The sequence below is a fragment of the Pleurodeles waltl genome, chromosome 3_1 (assembly GCF_031143425.1).
Source record: "Pleurodeles waltl isolate 20211129_DDA chromosome 3_1, aPleWal1.hap1.20221129, whole genome shotgun sequence".
In the NCBI taxonomy this organism is placed as follows: domain Eukaryota; kingdom Metazoa; phylum Chordata; class Amphibia; order Caudata; family Salamandridae; genus Pleurodeles; species Pleurodeles waltl.
This window is the reverse complement of record NC_090440.1, coordinates 1631861-1654218: the sequence shown is the minus strand read 5'-3', so window position 1 is coordinate 1654218 and position 22358 is coordinate 1631861. Positions and strand designations below refer to the sequence as shown.

The 22358-nt window shown below is 46.7% G+C and overlaps 1 protein-coding gene across 1 annotated transcript in view; it reads right to left on the bottom strand.

The window, feature by feature from the left end:
• LOC138285943 (zinc finger protein Xfin-like) overlaps window positions 1-22358 on the bottom strand; it is a 664541-nt gene that overhangs the window by 304732 nt on the left and 337451 nt on the right. The window contains exon 12 of the mRNA XM_069226463.1: window positions 16988-17114. Within this exon, the coding sequence (XP_069082564.1) occupies window positions 16988-17114 (127 nt within the window). The remainder of the gene's footprint in view (window positions 1-16987; window positions 17115-22358) is intronic.

Genomic DNA, 22358 nt, shown 5'->3' with positions numbered 1-22358 from the left:
TTCAGAGAGTCCCATTATCATTCCTTTGAGAGTTTTGTTAAACCTCTCAACCAGTCCATTTGTTTGTGGATGATAGGGTGTGGTGAACTTGTATGTCACACCAGATTCCTTCCACATGGCCTTTAAGTAAGCAGACATAGAGTTGCTACCCCTGTCTGATACCACCTCTTTTGGGAAGCTGACCCTGGAAAAGATTCCTAGGAGGGCCTTTGCCACTGCAGGAGCTGTAGTGGTCCTTAGAGGAATTGCTTCAGGATATCTGGTGGCATGGTCCACTACCACCTAAATAAACCTATTGCCTGAAGCAGTAGGAGGGTCAAGGGGGCCAACTATGTCAACCACTAGCCTTTCAAAGGGAACCCCAACCACAGGCAGTGGAATAAGGGGTGCCTTTGGGGTGCCACCTGTTTTACCATTGGCTTGACAGGTGACACAGGACTTACAAAATTTCTTTGTGTCCTCTGACATTCTAGGCCAATGAAATAAGGTGACAAGCCTGTCCCAAGTTTTCATTTGTCCCAAATATCCAGCCAAGGGAATATTGTGGGTTAGAGTTAGGAGGAACTCTCTGTATTGCAGGGGAATAACCAATCTCCTGGCAGCTCCAGGTTTTGGGTCCCTTGCCTCTGTATACAAGAGGTTGTCCTCCCAGTAAACTCTGTGAGAGTCACTGACATCCCCATTTTGCTGTTTGACAGCTTGCTGTCTTAGACCCTCTAGTGTGGGACAGGGCTGCTGTGCCACACTCAGCTCCTCCCTGGCAGGCTCCCCTCCACCCAAAAGCTCAGCAGTGTCTGCTTCCAGCTCCTCTGGTGAAGGTTCTGCACAGGGTGGAAATTCTTCTTCCTCAGAAGTTGAATCCACTGTAGAGGGAGGGATAGTAGGTAGTGATTTACCTTTACTAACCCTAGCTTTAGGGAGCACTTGGTCCATTGTTCTAGGATCCAAGTCACCCTGTCCTTTTTGCTTTTTAGCCTGAGCCCTTGTTAAAGCGAAAATATGCCCAGGAATGCCCAGCATTGCTGCATGAGCCTCCAACTCCACTTCTGCCCAAGCTGATGTCTCTAAATCATTCCCTAGTAGACAGTCTACAGGTAAATCTGAGGCAACCACAACTTTCTTTGGACCAGTAACCCCCCTCCCCCCAGTTGAGATTCACAACAGCCATGGGGTGGCTAAAAGTGTTGTTATGAGCATCAGTCACTTGGTACTGGTGACCAAGTAGGTGTTGTTCAGGGTGGACCAGTTTCTCTATTACCATGGTAACACTGGCACCTGTGTCCCTGTAGGCCTGAACCTCAACACCATTTATTAGGGGAAGTTGCTTGTACCTATCCATATTAAGGGGAGAAGCAACCAAGGTGGCCAAATCAATGGCACCTTCAGAGACTAACAGCCTCTGTGGTCTCCCTAACAAGACCAACCCCAACTAAATTACCAAAAGTGAGCCCAGCTACTCCCTTGGATTGGCTATTAGTAGGTTTGCTCCCACCACCACTGCTATTACTAGGGGCACTAGGTGTAGCAGTAGGGGTTGTAGTAGTGGGAGGCTTGGTGCTTTTCTTTGGACAACTGGCATCAGTTGTCCAATGGCCTTTTACTTTACATAAATAGCACCATGGTTTCTTTACTTGATTAGAAGAGGATTTGGACCCACCACCCCCACCAGAGTGTTTTTGTGGGCCTGATGAAGACTCATTTTTAGATTTGTCCCCACCCTTGTCTGAAGACTTACCATCCTTCTTCTTGCCATCCTTGTCACCCCCTGTATGAACCTTTCTGTTCACTCTTGTTCTGACCCATTTGTCTGCCTTCTTTCCCAATTCTTGGGGAGAAGTCAGATCTGAGTCCACTAGATATTGGTGCAACAAATCACACAGAGTTATTAAGAATATGCTCTCTCAGGATTAAGTTATACAGGCTTTCATAGTCAGAAACTTTACTGCCATGTAACCACCCCTCCAAGGCCTTCACTGAATGGTCAACAAAGTCTACCCAGTCTTGTGAAGACTCCTTTTTGGTTTCTCTGAACTGGATCCTGTACTGTTCAGTGGTTAAGCCATAACCATCTAGGAGTGCGTTCTTTAGAACTGTAAAATTATTGGCATCACTTTCCTTCACAGTAAGGAGCCTATCCCTACCCTTTCCACTGAAAGATAGCCATAGGATAGCAGCCCACTGCCTTTGAGGGACCCCCTGTACAACACAGGCCCTCTCAAGTGCAGCAAACCACTTGTTAATGTCATCCCCCTCCTTGTAAGGGGGAACTATCTTGTGCAGATTCCTAGAATCATGCTCTTTTACAGGATTACTATCTGTAATACTGCTGCTGCCACCATGGGGTCCAAACCCCAACCTCTGCCTTTCTTTTTCTAAGTCAAATGCTTCCCTGTCTAGATCCAGCTGTTGCTTTTTAAGCTTCAGCCTGGACTTTTCCACTCTCAATCTATTGAGTTCCCTTACGAACACTCTGTCGTCAGGGTGGGTGGGTTGGGCATGCTTAGACACAGAAGAATGATGTGAATGAACAGAGGGAGACCTGTCCCTAACAGATGGCACCCTAACAACCTGCCCTTAAGGAGTGACATCCCTACTGTGATGAGAGCTCACATTAGTACCAGCCATACTAGGTTGCCTGCTAAGGGGCAGGTTGGGAAGGTTCCCATCTAACACTTTTGCTGGGGCTACCCCAGAGTCAGAGTGTGAACCATCAGTTAATCTGTCACCTGATGTGCCAGCTATGGCCTTATCATTCTCAATGAGCATATTAACCAACAGTTCTCTAGAGGGATTCTTCCCTATCCCTAAACCTCTATCAATGCAGAGACTCCTTACACCTTTCCAGTTAAGGTGGTCATAAGCTGTCCTGGCCAGATCCAGAGTTTGACCTGTACCAGACATGATAGGAAAAGGTTTAAGGGACAGAAAAAGAAAGAAAAAGTTTCAGAACTTTTTAAGGAACAGAAACAAATCTTTTTCAACTTTTTAAGAAACTTTTTGAAAGTTTAGAGCTACTTTTCAGCACTTAGCAATAGAGTAAGAGAAGAAAAGCAAAACTTTTTGGTTAGGTGTACATACACTGAACTTGTTTTGTATATTTTTCTCTTATGAAAACTACAAAATGACAAAGTGGCAAGTAGTTGCAAGTACTTATCCCACCGCTGCACAACCAATGTAGGAGGCTGGCCTGGTTTGTAGTGGTACCAAGGGGTACTTACACTCTGCACCAGGTCCAGTTATCCCTTATTAGTGTAGAAGAGGTGTCTAGCAGTTTAGGCTGATAGAAAAGGTAGCTTAGCAGAGCAGCTTAGGCTGAACTAGGAGACATGCAAAGCTCCCACTATACCACTGGTGTCATATGCACAATATCATAAAAAAACACAATACACAGATATACTAAAAATAAAGGTACTTTATTTTTATGACAATATGCCAAAAGTATCTCAGTGAGTACCCTCAATATGAGGATAGCAAATATACACAAGATATATGTACACAATACCAAAAATATGCAGTAATAGCAATAGAAAGCAATGCAAGCAATGCACAGTCACAATAGATTGCAATGAGAGCACATAGGTATAGGGGCAACACAAACCATATTCTCTAGAAGTGGAATGCGAACCACGAATGGACCCCAAACCTATGTGAGCTTGTAGAGGGTCGCTGGGACTGTAAGAAAACAGTGAGGGTTAGAAAAATAGCCCACCCCAAGACCCAGAAAGGTAGGTGTAAAGTGCACCTACAACCCCCAGAGAGCACAGAATTCGTGATAGGGGGATTCTGCAAGGAAAACGAACACCAGCAATGTAACAACAGTGGATTTCCGGACCTGAGTACCTGTAAGACAAGGGGACAAAGTCCAAGAGTCTCGACAGTGTCGAGAGTGGGCAGGAGCCCAGGAAATGCCAGCTGAGGGTGCAAAGGAGCTGCCACCAGATGGTAGAAGCTGTGGATTCTGCAAGAACGAAGAGGACTAGGAACTTCCCCTTTGAAGGATGGATGTCCCACGTTGCGAAGAAGCTTGCAGAGGTGTTCCCACGCAGAAAGACCGCATGCAAGCCTTGCTAGCTGCAAGGGTCGCGGTTAGGGTTTTTGGATGCTGCTGTGGCCCAGGAGGGACTAGGATGTCGCCAACTGCCTGAGGAGACAGAGGGGGTGCCCAGCAAGACAAGGAGCCCACTCAGAAGCAAGCAGCACCCGCAGAAGTGCCGGAACAGGCACTACGAAGAAGAGTGAACCGAAGCTCACCCAAAGTCACAAAAGAAGGTCCCACAACGCCGGAGGACAACTCAGGAGGTCGTGCACTGCAGGTTAGAGTGTCGGGGACCCAGGCTTGGCTGTGCACAAAGGAAATCCTGGAAGAGTGCATAGGAGCCGGAGCAGCTGCAAATCACGCGGTACCCAGCAATGCAGTCTAGCGAGGGGAGGCAAGGACTTACCTCCACCAAACTTGAACTGAAGAGTCACTGGACTATGGGAGTCACTTGGACAGAGTTGCTGAGTTCCAGGGACCACGCTCGTCGTGCTGAGAGGGGACCCAGAGAACCGGTGATGCAGTCTTTTGGTGCCTGCGGTTGCAGGGGGAAGATTCCGTCGACCCACGGGAGATTTCTTCAGAGCTTCTAGTGCAGAGAGGAGACAGACTACCCCCACAGCATGCACCACCAGGAAAACAGTTGAGAAGGCCGCAGGATCAGCGATACAAGGTTGCAGTAGTCGTCTTTGCTACTTTGTTGCGGTTTTGCAGGCGTCCAGAGCAGTCAGCGTTCGATTCCTTGGCAGAAGGTGAAGAGAGAGATGCAGAGGAACTCTGATGAGCTGTTGCATTCGTTATCTAAAGAATTCTCCTAAGCAGAGACCCTAAATAGCCAGAAAAGGAGGTTTGGCTACTTAGGAAGGAGGATAGGCTAGCAACACAGGTAAGAGCCTATCAGAAGGAGTCTCTGACGTCACCTGCTGGCCCTGGCCACTCAGAGCAGTCCAGTGTGCCAGCAGCACCTCTGTTTCCAAGATGGCAGAGGTCTGGAGCACACTGGAGGGGCTCTGGGCACCTCCCAGGGGAGGTGCAGGTTAGGGGAGTGGTCACTCCCCTTTCCTTTGTCCAGTTTCGCGCCAGAGCAGGGCTGGGGGATCCCTGAACCGGTGTAGACTGGCTTATGCAGAGATGGGCACCATCTGTGCCCATCAAAGCATTTCCAGAGGCTGGGGGAGGCTACTCCTCCCCAGCCCTGACACCTTTTTCCAAAGGGAGAGGGTGTAACACCCTCTCTCTGAGGAAGTCCTTTGTTGTGCCTTCCTGGGCCAAGCCTGGCTGGACCCAAGGAGGGCAGAAACCTGTCTGAGGGGTTGGCAGCAGCAGCAGCTGCAGTGAAACCCCGGGAAAGGTAGTTTGGCAGTACCCGGGTCTGTGCTAGAGACTCGGGGGATCATGGAATTGTCTCCCCAATGCCAGAATGGCATTGGGGTGACAATTCCATGATCTTAGACATGTTACATGGCCATGTTCGAAGTTACCATTGTGACGCTATACATAGGTAGTGACCTATGTATAGTGCACGTGTGCAATGGTGTCCCCGCACTCACAAAGTCCGGGAAATGTGCCCTGAACAATGTGGGGGCACCTTGGCTAGTGCCAGGGTGCCCACACACTAAGTAACTTAGCACCCAACCTTTACCAGGTAAAGGTTAGACATATAGGTGACTTATAAGTTACCTAAGTGCAGTGGTAAATGGCTGTGAAATAACGTGGATGTTATTTCACTCAGGTTGCAGTGGCAGGCCTGTGTAAGAATTGTCAGAGCTCCCTATGGGTGGCAAAAGAAATGCTGCAGCCTATTGGGATCTCCTGGAACCCCAATACCCTGGGTACCTCAGTACTATATACTAGGGAATTATAAGGGTGTTCCAGTATCCCAATGTGGATTGGTGAAATTGGTCACTAGCCTGTTAGTGACAATTTGGAAAGCAAAGAGAGAGCATAACCACTGAGGTTCTGGTTAGCAGAGCCTCAGTGAGACAGTTAGTCATCACACAGGGAACACATACAGGGCACACTTATGAGTACTGGGGCCCTGGCTGGCAGGGTCCCAGTGACACATACAACTAAAACAACATATATACAGTGAAATATGGGGTAACATGTCAGGCAAGATGGTACTTTCCTACACCCTCTCTCTGATCTCTTCTCCACCACTGAAGCTGATGGCTTAGTGAAGGGAGTGGTGCTTGCAGATTGCCTTACTGCTGAGCAGAAGGACAACTGTGTAAATCTCCTAGGCCAATTTTCTGACCTCTTCTCACTAATCCCAGGTACCACTACCTGGTGTGAGCACACAATCAATACTGGAGACAGTGTACCTGTCAAAAGTAAGATTTATAGGCAGCCTGACCATGTCAGGGATTGCATTAAACAAGAGGTACAGAAGATGTTGGACTTAGGAGTGATTGAACCTTCAGAAAGCCCATGGGCTAGCCCAGTGGTGCTTGTCCCAAAACCTCACAGTAAAGATGGTAAAAGAGAAATGAGGTTTTGTGTTGACTACAGAGGACTCAATCAAGTAACCAAAACTGATGCTCACCTTATACTCACGGCAGATGAGCTAATAGATACACTAGCTTCTGCCAAGTATCCAAGCACTTTTGATTTAACTGCAGGGTAGTGGCAGATTAAATTATCAGAAGATGCTTAACCTAAAACTGCATTTTCCACCATTGGAGACCACTATCAGTTCACTGTGATGCCCTTTGATTTGAAGAATGGACCTGCCACTTTTCAGAGGTTGGTGGACACAGTCCTGCAAGGATTGGAAGCTTTCAGGGTAGCATAGCTAGATGATATAGCTGTCTTTTACTCCACCTGGGATGAGCACCTGGTCCACGTATGGAAAGTTTTGGAGGCCCTGCAAAAGGCACGCCTCACTATCAAGGCTTCAAAGTGCCAGATGGGGCAGAGGTAAGTGGTTAATCTGGGCCACCTGGTAGGTGGGGAACAGATTGCACCACTGCAGGGGAAGATCCAGACCATTATGGAATGGGCTCCCCCTACAACTCACACCCAGGTGAGAGCCTTTCTAGGCCTCACAGGGTACTATAGGAGGTTCATTAAGAACTATGGCTCCATTGCAGCTCCTCTTAATGACCTCATTATTACGAAGATGCCTAAAAAGGTAGTGTGCACAGCTAGCTGTCAAAAGGCTTTTGGTGATCTCCAACAGGCCATGTGCTCTGCACCTCTCCTAAAAAGCCCTTGTTACTTCAAGAAGTTTATAGTCCAGACTGATGCTTCAGAATTAGGGGTGGGGGCAGTGCTATCACAGCGTAACACTGAGGGCCAGAATCAACCTGTTGCTTTTATCAGCAGAAGGTTGACCTCTAGAGAAAAGCGTTGGTCTGCCATAGAGACGGAGGCCTTTGCTGTGGTCTGGGCACTGAAAAAGTTGAGACCATGTGTGAGAAAGTAGCCTCTTTCTAGCCTTGTTACCCCCACTTTTGGCCTGTTTGTGAGTATATGTCAGGGTGTTTTCACTGTCTCACTGGGATCCTGCTAGCCAGGGCCCAATGCTTATAGTGAAAACCCTATGTTATCAGTATGTTTGTTATGTGTCACTGGGACCCTGCTAGCCAGGACCCCAGTGCTCATAAGTTTGTGGCCTATATGTGTTCCCTGTGTGATGCCTAACTGTCTCACTGAGGCTCTGCTAACCAGAACCTCAGTGGTTATGCTCTCTCTTCTTTCCAAATTTGTCACTAACAGGCTAGTGACTAAATTTACCAATTCACATTGGCATACTGGTACACCCATATAATTTCCTAGTATATGGTACTGAGGTACCCAGGGTATTGGGGTTCCAGGAGCTCCCTATGGGCTGCAGCATTTCTTTTGCCACCCATAGGGAGCTCTGACAATTCTTACACAGGCCTGCCAGTGCAGCCTGAGTGAAATAATGTCCATGTTATTTCAAAGCCATTTACCACTGCACTTAAGTAACTTATAAGTCACCTATATGTCTAACCTTCACCTAGTGAAGGTTGGGTGCAAAGTTACTTAATGTGTGGGCACCCTGGCACTAGCCAAGGTGCCCCCACATCGTTCAGGGCAAATTCCCCGGACTTTGTGAGTGCGGGGACACCATTACACATGTGCACTGTACATAGGTCACTACCTATGTACATCGTCACAATGGTAACTCCGAACATGGCCATGTAACATGTCTAAGATCATGGAATTGGCCCCCAATGCCATTCTGGCATTGGGGGGACAATTCCATGATTCCCCGGGTCTCTAGCACAGAACCCGGGTACTGCCAAACTGCATTTTCAGGGTTTGCACTGCAGCTGCTGCTGCTGCCAACCCCTCAGACAGGTTTCTACCCCCCTGGGGTCCAGGCAGCCCTGGCCCCGGAAGGCAGAATAAAGGATTTCCCCTGAGAGAGGGTGTTACACCCTCTCCCTTTGGAAATAGGTGTGATGGGCTGGGGAGGAGTAGCCTCCCACGGCCTCTGGAAATGCTTTGATGGGCACAGATGGTGCCCATCTCTGCATAAGCCAGTCTACACCAGTTCAGGGATCCCCCAGCCCTGCTCTGGTGCGAAACTGGACAAAGGAAAGGGGAGTGACCACTCCCCTGACCTGCACCTCCCAGGGTGCCAAGAGCTCCTCCAGTGTGTCCCAGACCTCTGCCATCTTGGAAACAAAGGTGTTTGTGGCACACTGTACTGCTCTGAGTGGCCAGTGCCAGCAGGTGACGTCAGAGGCTCCTTCTGATAGGCTCTTACCTCTCTTGGTAGCCAATCCTCCTTCCTTGGTAGCCAAACCTCCTTTTCTGGCTATTAAGGGTCTCTGCTTTGGGGAATTCTTCAGATAACGAATGCAAGAGCTCATCAGAGTTCCTCTGCATCTCCCTCTTCACCTTCTACCAAAGAATCAACAGCTGACTGCTCAGGACGCCTGCAAAACTGCAACAAAGTAGCAAGACGACTACTAGCAACCTTGTATCACTTCATCCTGCCGGCTTTCTCGACTGTTTCCAGGTGGTGCATGCTCTGGGGGTAGCCTGCCTCCTCTCTGCACTAGGAGCTCTGAAGAAATCTCCTGTGGGGCGACGGAATCTTCCCCCTGCAACCGCAGGCACCAAAAGACTGCATCACTGGTCCTCTGGGTCCCCTCTCAGCACGACGAGCGTGGTCCCTGGAACTCAGCAACTCTGTCCAAGTGACTCCCACAGTCCAGTGACTCTTCAGTCCAAGTTTGGTGGAGGTAAGTCCTTGCCTCCCCACGTTAGACTGCATTGCTGAGTACCGCGTGATTTGCAGCTGCTCCGGCTCCTGTGCACTCTTCCAGGATTTCCTTCGTGCACAGCCAAGCCTGGGTCCCCGACACTCTAACCTGCAGTGCACAACCTTCTGAGTTGTCCTCCGGCGTCGTGGGACTCCCTTTTGTGACTTTGCGTGGACTCCGGTTAACTCTTCTTCCAAGTGCCTGTTCAGGTACTTCTGCGGGTGCTGCCTGCTTCTGTGAGGGCTCCCTACGTTGCTGTGCGCCCCCTCTGTCTCTTCCTCCAAGTGGCGACATCTCGGTCCCTCCTGGGCCACAGCAGCACCCAAAAACCTCTACCGCGACCCTTGTAGCTAGCAAGGCTTGTTTGCGGTCTTTCTGCGTGGGAACACCCCTGCAAGCTTCTGCGCGACATGGGACATCAATCCTCCAAAGGAGAAATTCCTAGTCCTCTTCTTTCTTGCAGAACTCCAAGCTTCTTCCAACCGGTGGCTGCTTCCTTGCACCCTCAGCTGGAATTTCCTGGGCTCCTGCCCACTCTCGACACTGTCGCGACTATTGGACTTGGTCCCCTTGTCTTACAGGTACTCAGGTCCGGAAATCCACTGTTGTTGCATTGCTGGTGTTTGTTCTTCCTGCAGAATCCCCCTATCACGACTTCTGTGCTCTCTAGGGGTAGTAGGTGCACTTTACACCTACCTTTCAGGGTCTTGGGGTGGGCTATTTTTCTAAACCTCACTGTTTTCTTACAGTTCCAGCAACCCTCTACAAGCTCACATAGGTTTGGGGTCCATTCGTGGTTCGCATTCCACTTTTGGAGTATATGGTTTGTGTTGTCCCTATACCTATGTGCTCCTTTTGCAATCTATTGTAACTTTACACTGCTTGCATTACTTTTCTTGCTATTACCTGCATAATTTTGGTTTGTGTACATATATCTTGTATATATATATCTTATCCTCATACTGAGGGTAATCACTCAGATACTTTTGGCATATTGTCATAAAAATAAAGTACCTTTATTTTCAGTACTTCTGTGTATTGTGTTTTCTTATGATATTGTGCATATGACACCAGTGGTATAGTAGGAGCTTTACATGTCTCCTAGTTCAGCCTAAGCTGCTTTGCCATAGCTACCTTCTATCAGCCTAAGCTGCTAGAAACACCTCTTCTACACTAATAAGGGATAACTGGACCTGGCACAAGGTGTAAGTACCTCTGGTACCCACTACAAGCTAGGCCAGCCTCCTACACCATACCTGTTTGGTACTCACTTTATTGTTCAGACAGACCACAAACCTCTATTATGGCTAAAACAAATGAAAGGTGAAAACCCTTAATTGTTGAGGTGGTCTCCCTACAGGGAATGGACTATACAGTGGAACATAGACCTGGGAGTACCCATTCCACTGCCAATGGACTCTCAAGATATTTCCACTTAGACAATGAAGACTCATCTGGGCAAGGTTAGCTTTATTGTCTCTCATTTGAGGGGGGTTGTGTAGGAAAGTACCATCTTGCCTGGCATGTTACCCCCATTTTTACTTGTGTGTCAGTTAGTTTTTGCCTGTCTCACTGGGATCCTGCTAGCCAGCACCCCAGTGCTCATAGTTTGTGGCCTGAATGTGTTCCCTGTGTGGTGCCTAACTGTGTCACTGAGGCTCTGCTAACCAGAACCTCAGTGCTTATGCTCTCTCTGTCTTTAAAATTGTCACCGCTGGCTAGTGACCATTTTTACCAATTCTAATTGGCACACTGGAACACCCTTATAATTCCCTAGTATATGGTACCTAGGTACCCAGGGTATTGGGGTTCCAGGAGATCCCTATGGGCTGCAGTATTTCTTTTGCCACCCATAGGGAGTTCAGACAATTCTTACACAGGCCTGCCACTGCAGCCTGAGTGAAATAACGTTCACATTATTTCACAGCCATTTTACACTGCACTTAAGTAACTTATAAGTCACCTATATGTCTAACCCTCACTTAGTGAAGGTTAGGTGAAAAGTTACGAAGTGTGAGGGCACCCTGGCACTAGCCAAGGTGCCCCCACATTGTTCAGGGCAATTTCCCCTGACTTTGTGAGTGCGGGGACACAATTACACACGTGCAGTACATATAGGTCAATACCTATATGTAGCTTCACAATAGTAACCCCGAATATGGCCATGTAACATGTCTAAGATCATGGAATTGTCCCCTCCTGCCAAATCTGGTATTGGGGTGCCAATCCCATGCATCCTCGGGGCTCCAGCATGGACCCCAGGTACTGCCAACATAGCTCTCTGGGGTTTTCACTGCAGCTACCGCTTCTGCCAACTCACAGACAGGTTTCTGCCCTATTGAGGTCTGGGCAGCCCAGTCCCAGGAAGGCAGAACAAAGGATTTCCTCTGAGAGAGGGTGTTACACCCTCTTCCTTTGGAAATAGGAGTTAAGGGCCTGAGAGGAGTAGCCTCTCCTGGCCTCTGGGAATGCTTTGAAGGGCACAGATGGTGCCCTCCTTGCATAAACCAGTCTACACCAGTTCAGGGATCCCCCAGTCCCTGCTCTGGCGCGAAACCGGACAAAGGAAAGGGGAGTGACCACTCACCTGTCCATCACCACCCCAGGGGTGGTGCTCAGAGCTCCTCCAGTGTGTCCCAGACCTCTGCCATCTTGAATGCAGAGGTGTGAGGGCACAATGGAGGCCTCTGAGTGGCCAGTGCCAGCAGGTGACGTCAGAGACCCCTCCTGATAGGTGCCTACCTGACTAGGTGGCCAATCCTCCTCTGAGGGCTATTTAGGGTCTCTCCTGTGGGTTTCTCGTCAGATAACGAATGCAAGAGCTCATCAGAGTTCCTCTGCATCTCTCTCTTCGACTTCTGCCAAGGATGGACCGCTGACTGCTCCAGGACACCTGCAAAACCACAAAAAAGTAGCAAGAAGACTACCAGCAACATTGCAGCGCCTAATCCTGCCGGCTTTCTTGACTGTTTCCTGGTGTAGCATGCTCTTGGGGCTGTCTGCCTTCACCCTGCACTAGAAGCCAAGAAGAAATCTCCCGTGGGTCGACGGAATCTTCCGCCTGCTAACGCAGGCACCAAACTTCTGCATCACTGGTCCTGTGGGTCCCCTCTCATCTTGACGAGCATGGTCCCTGGAACACAGGAGCTGGATCCAAGTGACCCCGACAGTCCAGTGGTTCTTCTGTCCAAATATGGTGGAGGTAAGTCCTTTCCTCCCCCTGCCAGACGGTAATCCTGTATACTGCGTGAACTGCAGCTGCTAGGGCTTCTGGGCACTTTTGCAAGGAATCCTTCGTGCACAGCATAGCCAAGATCCCCAGCAGTCCGTCCTGCATTGCTCAATTCGCTGAGTTGACCACCGGCTTCATGGGACTCTCTTTTATTGTGTTGAGATGATCGCCGTGCTCAGATTTCTTGAACGGGGTTTCTTGATCCGGGATGTAGTGGGCTCCTGACCCCCCTGGACACTTTCATGACTCTTGGACTTGGTCCCCTTCCTCTACAGGTCCTCAGGTCCAGGAATTCGTCTTCAGTGCTTTGCAGTCTGTTGTGGTCTTTGCAAAATCCTCTATCACGACTTTAGTGGGTTTCTGGGGAAATAGCAGTACTTTACTCCTACTTTCGAGGGACTTGGGGTGGGGTATCTTGGACACCCTCAGTGTTTTCTTACACTCCCAGCGACCCTCTACACACTACACCAGCCTAGGGGTCCCTAAGTGGTTCGCATTCCACTTACTTAGTATATGGTTTTTGTTGTCCCTAGTCCCATTGCATCCTATTGTGTTTTACAGCATTTGCACTACTTCTGATTGTTTTACTTACCTGATTTCGTTATTTGTGTATATTTTGTGAATGTTACTTACCACCTAAGGGAGTATATCCACTGAGATATTTTTGGCACATTGTCACTAAAATAAAGTACCTTTATTTTTAGTAACTATGAGTATTGTCTTTCTTATGATATAGTACCTTTGTGATATAAGTGGTATTGCATGAGCTTTGCATGTCTCCTAGTTCAGCCTAAGCTGCTCTACTATAGCTACCTCTATCAGCCTAAGCTGCTAGAACACTATTAATCTACTAATAAGGGATAACTGGACCTGGCACAAGGTATAAGTACCTTCAGGTACCCACTATAAGCCAGGCCAGCCTCCTACAGTTCGCATTCCACTTTTAGAGTATATGGTTTGTGTTGCCCCTAGGTCTATTGCATCCTATTGTATTCTACAGTGTTTGCACTACTTTTCTAACTGTTTACTTACCTGATTTTGGTTTGTGTGTATATTTTGTGTATTTTACTTACCTCCTAAGGGAGTATATCCTCTGAGATACTTTTGGCATATTGTCACTAAAATAAAGTACCTTTATTTTTAGTAACTCTGAGTATTGTGTTTCTTATGATATTGTGCTATATGATATAAGTGGTATAGTAGGAGCTTTGCATGTCTCCTAGTTCAGCCTAAGCTGCTCTACTATAGCTACCTTCTATCAGCCTAAGCTGCTAGAACACTACTAATCTACTAATAAGGGATAACTGGACCTGGCACAAGGTGTAAGTACCATCAGGTACCCACTACAAGGCAGGCGAGCCTCCTACACACACTCACAAACAGGCCAAAAGTGGGGGTAACCATGCTTGATAGAGGCTACTTTCTCACAGAGAAGCACCGGTGAAGCTGTGTAGCATCTCGCGTAGTAAAGTACAGGAACTCTGGAGAGACGGGCTCTTAAGTACATAAAATGAAGTAAGTAATGTACAAAGACCTGGGGAGCGTAAATTAAGGTTGAGCTAGCTATTGGCAACTAGTACGTCATGGATGTGAGGCCGATACCTGTGGTGTTGTTCAGTTGTTAACAGTGGGACAACGGTCTAATACAACGACCGTGGTGTTACAACAGCAGATACTTCATACAACAAAACCTCAACTGAATGGGATATAAACTAATGTGTTAAGAGTCATTAGCAATGGCTGTGTTGCTGAAAGTGCAGTTGACCCAACATACCCGGTGAGCTGACTTAAGACTCGGTCATGTGCGTCGAGTTGTTGCATGCAATGCAACTCCCAAACTATGAAGAAAAGCCTAACAATAAAAAATCCTAAGTATGCACCGGTCTAGTAACTCAAAGCGTTGCAGCATCGTGAGCTTCGCAATCAATGGCTAGTCCCTTGGAAATGGTGTCCCTTGTGTGTTCTTGTTCTGCTTGGGCATTGTGGTGCAGTGGGGTTCCATATCCTGTTTATACCATAGGACAGTGGTTCCCAAACTTTTTCGATCCCCGGCTCCTTTGACCTATTGGCCGTGTTGGCCACGCCTCCCCATTATGTTACTTTTTTTTGGCGGGTGGGGGAACGTAATCCCAGCCTGTACCTGTACCTACACTATTTACAGTTTGACTTCTTAATTCTCTCGTTCAGGTTCCTGAAAACCATTTATTTTAAATGGTTTCTTTTCTTTTGTCATAGGGATATTATTAATGGTACTCTGGCGCCCTCCGCTGGTCACAATAATTAATGCAGGGGGTTTTGTTTCCAAAACCACGGTGAAAAGCTACCGATTAAAAGCACCTCCGAGTGGTTTCCAGACTGTGTGCGGCGCCCCTGGCTAATTTTGACGGCGCACCAAGGAGCCGCGGCGCACAGTTTGGGAACCACTGCCATAGGAGTTTGTAAAGAAAGTAGGGGACATACCGAGATTCCCCACATGGCAGTGAAACCAAGAAACCCCACTATGTTTAAGTGGCTAGTACGCTTGTGCCAAAGATCAATGGTGATGTAAACATAAGTCACATCTGGGAAGTAAAATGACATGCACATTCCACACCTGTAAAAGAAACCGCAAAGAGCATCCACAGTAAATCGTGTTTTGACAGATAAGACATAAAGTTGTATTTGAACTATTATGCTGTTAGTGCGGGTGACATTGCTTATCAGTAGCCACAAAGATGAGATCTATAAAATTCCAATTTAAGAGGAGTTAGGACATGTTTAAAAGAAGCACATAGTAAGAACTCCTTCAAACGACAGTGTCAGAATCATTATAGAACAAGTAAAGCAAAATCAGAGACATATGCTGTGTATGTAAAGAAGGAATTAACTGGTAAGTAGCTTACATAGTTCAAATATGGTTCTGAAGATATACTGGCATCTGCTGACAACAGAGGCTGATAACTTTGGGTCAGAATTTGAATATTCATTTTCACAGTAACTCAGTCATCCCCAGAAGCAAGACAGGAGTGTGTGCTTTCTACTTCATCGTCACCAAAAACGGGAATGAACATCCTCCAAACATCTTGACTACCACTCCACGTTTGAACTTCAATCAGAATTTGAAGACCTGGCTTTTCAACTAGGAGCACCGCCAGGCTTACGCTCCTGCTCCAGTGCCTGGATAACCTGAAGGGTGATAAGCTGCACCACACAAATCTACATAACACATCATAGCATTACCCAAGAAGTACTAGTATTCAGGATCTATGTTAATGCCTCTTTCAACTGCCCTTAGCTTGAGGATCCATAAAGCCTCAGTCCTATGTGGACAGAGTTCTCTACTGCCACCTCTGAGGTCAGGTGACATGTTCTAGTTTGTGAAACTCCTACCTTGTACAGTGAAAGACCCAGATCTGGCTTATGGGTAAACTTCCAGTCCTGGGCACACAGCTACTGTTATATTGTTCATATTTTCTTCATTCCTAAAAATACTACATTCAAGTCTCTCGAATATAGCAGCTGATGGCAATTTACCATATTTCCATTACCAAATGAATTAGAGAATTGTTTTCATACACTTTCAAAATGTCTTGGAGTGAAATTCAACCAATGACACATATGGTTACGGATTGCTTCTGAAGCATGAAATGGAGAAGGCCCTTCTTGCCACATGAGTTACAGTTTCTAAAACTATGGCACTCACACCATGCTTTCTAGTCATGACACTTCTTGCACCTTAGACGTGGTCCATAAAAGGGCACTTCTGACAGCGGAGAAAGCGGACAACAGAGAAAGTGTCCCACTCAGCCTTGACCTAGCAAATGATGTACCTACCAGGGCCAAACAGGCCTCCAAGGCTGTGCCTCATTCTCCTTTTCTCCTATAACTTGTTATGCTTGATAGGCCTCTTTTCTCTCCCCTCTGCTTTTTAATGCCATATCCACATCACTGGACTTTCCCAGGGTAGCAGCAGCTAAAACGCTGTTTACCGGCAATCCTGCACTAGTTGACAACTAGCTCAATTCAACAACCAAACAGCAATAACCTAAGCCATTGCGCTATGTTAACCACCCTTACAACTCACCACCTACTGTTGTCTGCACCAACACTTCTCATGTTTAAACCCTGCACATTATGGGATTTGTGTCTTACTCTGGTCCTCAGTAAAACTCTCAGCTCAACTACGTGATTGACAGATCACCTGCTCTTAGTCTGTTCCTTCAAACATACAGTCTTGTGACATTGCTGTGGCTGAGGAACTACTCTAAGGAGTCCTTTGTCCTGACGATGAGAACTAGACTCTACGTGTTCAATCAGCGACACAATGTGCAGATTAAAGACAGCTGCAGTCAATCTTATGGATATGCACAGACTCACTATGTTAGGTGAATAATTTGTCAAATTAGGGCAAAATCTGTAAAGTAACATAAGTCTGGAACACACAGATAAATAGTATATCATGAAATCTGTAGAAGGAGGAAAGCTTTTCAACTTTACCCAGTGAGATCAAAGCTTGGTGAATTTCCTTCATCACATTGCTGTAGAGTGCTTTCTGCCAATCCTGCAATAACCTCCACTCCTCTTCCGAAAAATAAGCAGAAACATCATGGAAGGTCACCTGGGCCTGGATCAAAAAGGGTACAAGCCTTGATCAGCAAATCAATGGTTATAAAGATTAAAGCAACTCAGAACTAATCATTGTTCTCATAATGTCCCTCTCTCTTGCACCCAACCCTACTCGTCTCCTTGCCCATTAGTAACCCCACTTGTTCCATACCAAGGAGGGAATTCAGAGTTGTGGGGTAATGGACCCTACATGCCCAGACTCCATGGGTGATTTGTATAAGGTATTTTCCTGTTAGTTTCCTTATTTGTAAAAAATGTTCAACAAGAGAAAGAAACCCAAGCACCACCTGGTGTTATGCAGACCTCATCACTCTGGGTGCAAACACAGCCCATCGCGCTCGTTGTTATAAGAATCCATCAATCAGGATAAACAGAATGTTTTAGGCACCTCCTAACAGGGATAAACAAAGGAAAGCCCTCATGGGCAGTCCCACTACTGAACCCTATCCAAGCATCTTGCCAATCTCAAGAGAGAAACTAATGGATATTGTGATCCATAAGTGGGGACCATGAAATATTTCTGGACACATTGGTAAGTTTTATATCAATCAAGCATTTGTTGCTTTTCTAGCAACTTGTCATGATGCAATGGTTGCTCTTGTTTCAGTCGGCCTTGGGTTTTCCTCTTTTGTTTTTTCTGGTTGTTCTTGGATTTCTGTACCTGTCTGGCCTTCAGTGGTCAAACTCCTACAACTTTCCTTAGTGTCTGTATCTACAGACGTCCATTGTGACCAAGCTTTAGGTAACACATTACTCTACACAGCTGTTTTTTACATACTTCATCACTAGTCACACTCTGTTTCATCACAGGGCTTTAGACTCTGTTGCTTCCCTAGATCACCCTCCTTGGTCTGGTGTGTTGAACTAACAAATGAGTCTTACTGAGGTCTAACTTCTGCCTCAACCACAGCATTTGGGACAGCATAGATACCATCTTAATGTGTTGTTATTCCAAGGTAACTAATGCTTGCTTCTTTCTGAATCTTCTCCTAAGTGCTAAGGACAATGGCTGAGTATCACCGTGGAGGAGAATCGTATCCTGCCTCTCAGGGAAAGAGCCAGAGACTGGAACCTCCTGCTTGCATGGTTTCAAACTGACTGCTGCTTAACAGGACATCTTTGATGTGAGAGAGCAAAAATACATATTTTTCATCCTTTCTTTGTACATGAGAAACATTTTTGTGTAAAACCTATTGCAACATTAATTAAAGATCATATCTTTCATTATTTAATAAACACAGTAAATCGTTTGTTTTTAAGTATTGAATCTACATAGTCAACTTTTGTTTATGTTTTTACCTCACAATATAATTTAATGTAGACATGCTCTCAGGTATTTGTTTATATCCTTATTTTGATTATTATTTCATTTTTTCCTTTTTATGTTATTTATTTTTTCTGTGGCCCTAGCACAGCCAAATAGCAGTTCCAAATGTCTCCGATGAGAGGGTGTAAAGGAGGTAAAGAAAATATTGTGGGGAGGGCACAGATGGTTGATATTATTCTAGTTTATTGTGTTTATTAACCTGGCAAAGATGTCTGTAGAATAGTGGGGAGATCATGTAAACCACAGCTGGTCTCACTATCATTCTACAGTGGGAAGATGCTTTCTTTCGATTCAGGCATCTTTTGAAATAGCCCAGATAGCATGTTGATCTTTACTGCAAGATATGTTTTTCTTTACTAGAAATGGAATGCTGTTCGTCCTGATGAAGGGAAAGTGTCCCAAAATTAAATTTGCTAATGAAATACATTTAGCTTACACTGAAAATGCATGAAATACTTTTAACAATAAGGATAAGTTGAAAGACCGTGGAATTTATATTGGAAAATTAAAACGGATTGATATCCTGTAGGAGACCGGCCTGGTTTATAGTGGGTACATTGGTTACTTACACCCTATAGCAGGTCCAGTTATTCCTTATTAGTGAAATGTAGTAGTGTTCTAGCAGCTTAGAGGTAGCTATAGCAGAGCAGCTTAGGCTGAACTAGGAGACATTCAAAGCTCATGCAATACCACTTATAGTTACTCAGTACTTATACACAAGTAAAGACAATACTCAGTGTTACCAAAAATAAAGGTAGTTTATTTGGGTGACACAAGGCCAACAATATCTTAGAGACAATGGTCCTTCTGGATGCAAACAATAGGAAATGCTATAGAAGGCAATGGGAGAAAATAGGTTTAGGGGCAACACAAACCATATACTAAGAAAGTGGAATGCAAATCATGAATTCCCCCCTAGACCAGTGTAGTGTGTGCAGAATCGCTGGGAGAGTAAGAATACAATAAAGGTAAGTAAATTACCCCACCCCAGAGCCCAGAAAAGCAGGAGTAAAGTACTGCAAGTTTCCTTAGGACACACTGCACCTCGTGATTGGGATTATTGCAATAACCAACCAAGTCTGCAAACAACAACTGCTGGATTCCTGGACCTGAAGACCTGCAAAAGAAGGGGACTAAGTCCAGGAGTCGAAAGAAGTTCCAGGAAGGGCAGGAGCCCCTGCCAACCCAGAAGAGGGTGCAAAAGAAGAGTCCCCGGTTGGCCGAAGATTGCAGAAATGCACCCAAGGAAGATGACAGTGGGTTCCTGCATGACGCAAGGGATGTCCCACGATGTGAAGATGGATGCAGACGTTTCGTGTTGGAAGTCTCCAACAAGCCTTGGTTACGACAAAGTTGCATTTTGTGTCAAAATGGCACTGTCTGGACCCAGGAGGGACCTGGGGGCCTCAACTCTGTGTGAGGAGGAAGAGGGGACTCTCAGCACTTTGGAGAGCCCTCAGGATGCCAGACAGCACCCACGGAAGTCACAGGACACGGAGACAAAGGAGGTGCAAAACGCAGTTGGTGCAGCACTGCAGAGAAGGGTCCCACGCCTCCGGAAGTCAACTCAGCGAGTTGAGCATCGCAGGATAGAGTGCTGGGGACCTGGGCCAGGCTGTGCACGAAGAAATTTTGCAAATAGTGCGGAAATAGTGCACAGAGTCCTCAGGAGGTGAAGAAGACGCAGTGCACAGGGGTGTCATTCTCAGGGAAGGCAAGATCTTACCTCCTCCAAATTGAATCAGCAGGACCTCAGGACAGTCTTAGTCGATGGAGTCAACCCTCTGTGTTCCAAGGAGCACGCTCGTCGCTGTGAAAGGAGTCTGAGATTACCAGTTGTTGATTTAGAAGGTGCCTGCGTGAGCAGGGGAGGGACTTGTCACCCCACGGGAGATTTCTGCTGTCCTTCTGGTGCAGGTTGAAGACAGGGAGTCCTCAGAGCGTGCACACCGTGGAAACTGTTGCAGTTACTGGCTGGAGCTGAAGCTGCAGAAGAAAAGTATGCCTTGTGGATAGTTTGTTGCTGTTACAGCAGTTCCTGGAGCAGGCTGCGGTTGATCTGAGGTCAGAGGATGAAGTAGTAGTTGCAGAGGATTCCTGCTGGAAACCTGCAAGTAGAATCTGAAGAGAACCCACAAGAGAGACCCTAAATAGCTTGAGAGGGGGATTGGCCTCCTTATCAGGTAAGGACCTATCAGGAGGGGTCTCTGATGTCACATGCTGGGACAGGCCACTCAGAGCCCTCCAGAGTGCCCCCACACCTTGCAAAGCAAGATGGCTGAAGTCTGGGACACACTGGAGGAGCTCTGGGCACCACCCGTAAGGTGGTGATGGACAGGGGAGTGGTCACTCCCCTTTCCTTTGTCCAGTTTCACACCAGAGCAGGGGACAAGAGGTCCCTGAACCTGTGTAGACTAACTTATGCAAGGAGGGCACAATCTTTGCCCTTCAAAGCATTTCCAGAGGCTGGGGGAGGCTGTCCCTCCCCAGCCTGATGCACCTATTTCTAAAGGGAGAGGGTGTAACACCCTCCTCCCAAAGGAAATGTTTTGTTCTGCCTTCCTGGGACTGAGCTTGTCTGACCCCAGGAGGGCAGAACCCTGTCTGTGAGGTGGCAGCAGCTGTAGCTGTATTGCAAGCCTCAGAGAGCTGGTTTGGCAGTACTGGGGATCTGTGGTGGAGCCCCCAGGATGCATGGAATTGGCTCCCCAATACCAGATTTAGAATGGGGGGAAAATTCCATGATCTTAGAGACCTTACATGGCTATATTCGGAGTTACCATTGTGAAGCTATATATAGGTATTGACCTATATGTAGTGCATGCGTGTAATGGCGTACCGCACTCACAAAGTCCGGGGATTTGGCTCTGAACTATGTGGGGGCACCTTTGCTAGTGCAAGGGTGCCCTCACACTTAGTAACTTTGCACCTAACCTTCAGCAAATCAATGGTTATAAAGATTAAAGCAACTCAGAACTAATCATTGTTCTCATAATGTCATAAAGTAACTTTGCACCTAACCTTTAGCAAGTGAAGGTTAGACATATAGGTGTCTTATAAGTTACTTAAGTGCAGTGAAAATGGCTGTGAAATAATGTTTGCGTTATTTCTCTCAGGCTGCAGTGGCAGTCCTGTGTAAGGTTTGTCTGAGCTCCCTATGGGTGGCAAAAGACATGCTGCAGCCCATATGGATCTCCTGGAACCCCAATACACTGGGTACCTAGGTACCATATACTAAGGAATTATAAGGGTGTTCAAGTGTGCCAACTGAAATTGGTAAAAGTGGTCACTAGCCTATAGTGACAATTTTAAAGGCAGAGAGAACATAAGCACTGAGGTTCTGGTTAGCAGAGCCTTAGTGACACAGTTAGTCACTACACAGGTATACACATTCAGGCCACAAACTATGAGCACTGGTTTCCTGGCTAGCAGGATCTCGGTGAGACAGGCAAAAACAAACTTACATACATGTGAAAAATGGGGGTAACATGCCAGGCAAGATGGTAGTTTCCTACAGTGTGTCCCACAGAAGAGGGCCTGTGTTGATTCTTGTATTTCTTATATTTAACATTGTTACTTATGTATGGTGACTGTTGTGAAGTATTGTTATTGCATGTTAGAATGAATCTGTGGAGTCACCATTATACTTTGAGTACTAGTCAAGGGAGGTATTCCTCCCATTGTAGTGTTTAGTATAGCAGCATTTTGTGTAGCTGGTATGGGGACTGGGTTGGGAGGAATATTTAAAGTCTGGGCCGGATTAAATATTTAAGGGCCAAGAACCTGATGGCCAACATTGGGGATATTAGGGGCAGATCCAGGGGGAGGAGGAATAGTAACATGAGGAAAGGGGTTAGTGATATTAACGTTAACATTTTGCACTGAAGCATTGGGGTGGACGGGAACATAAGGCAG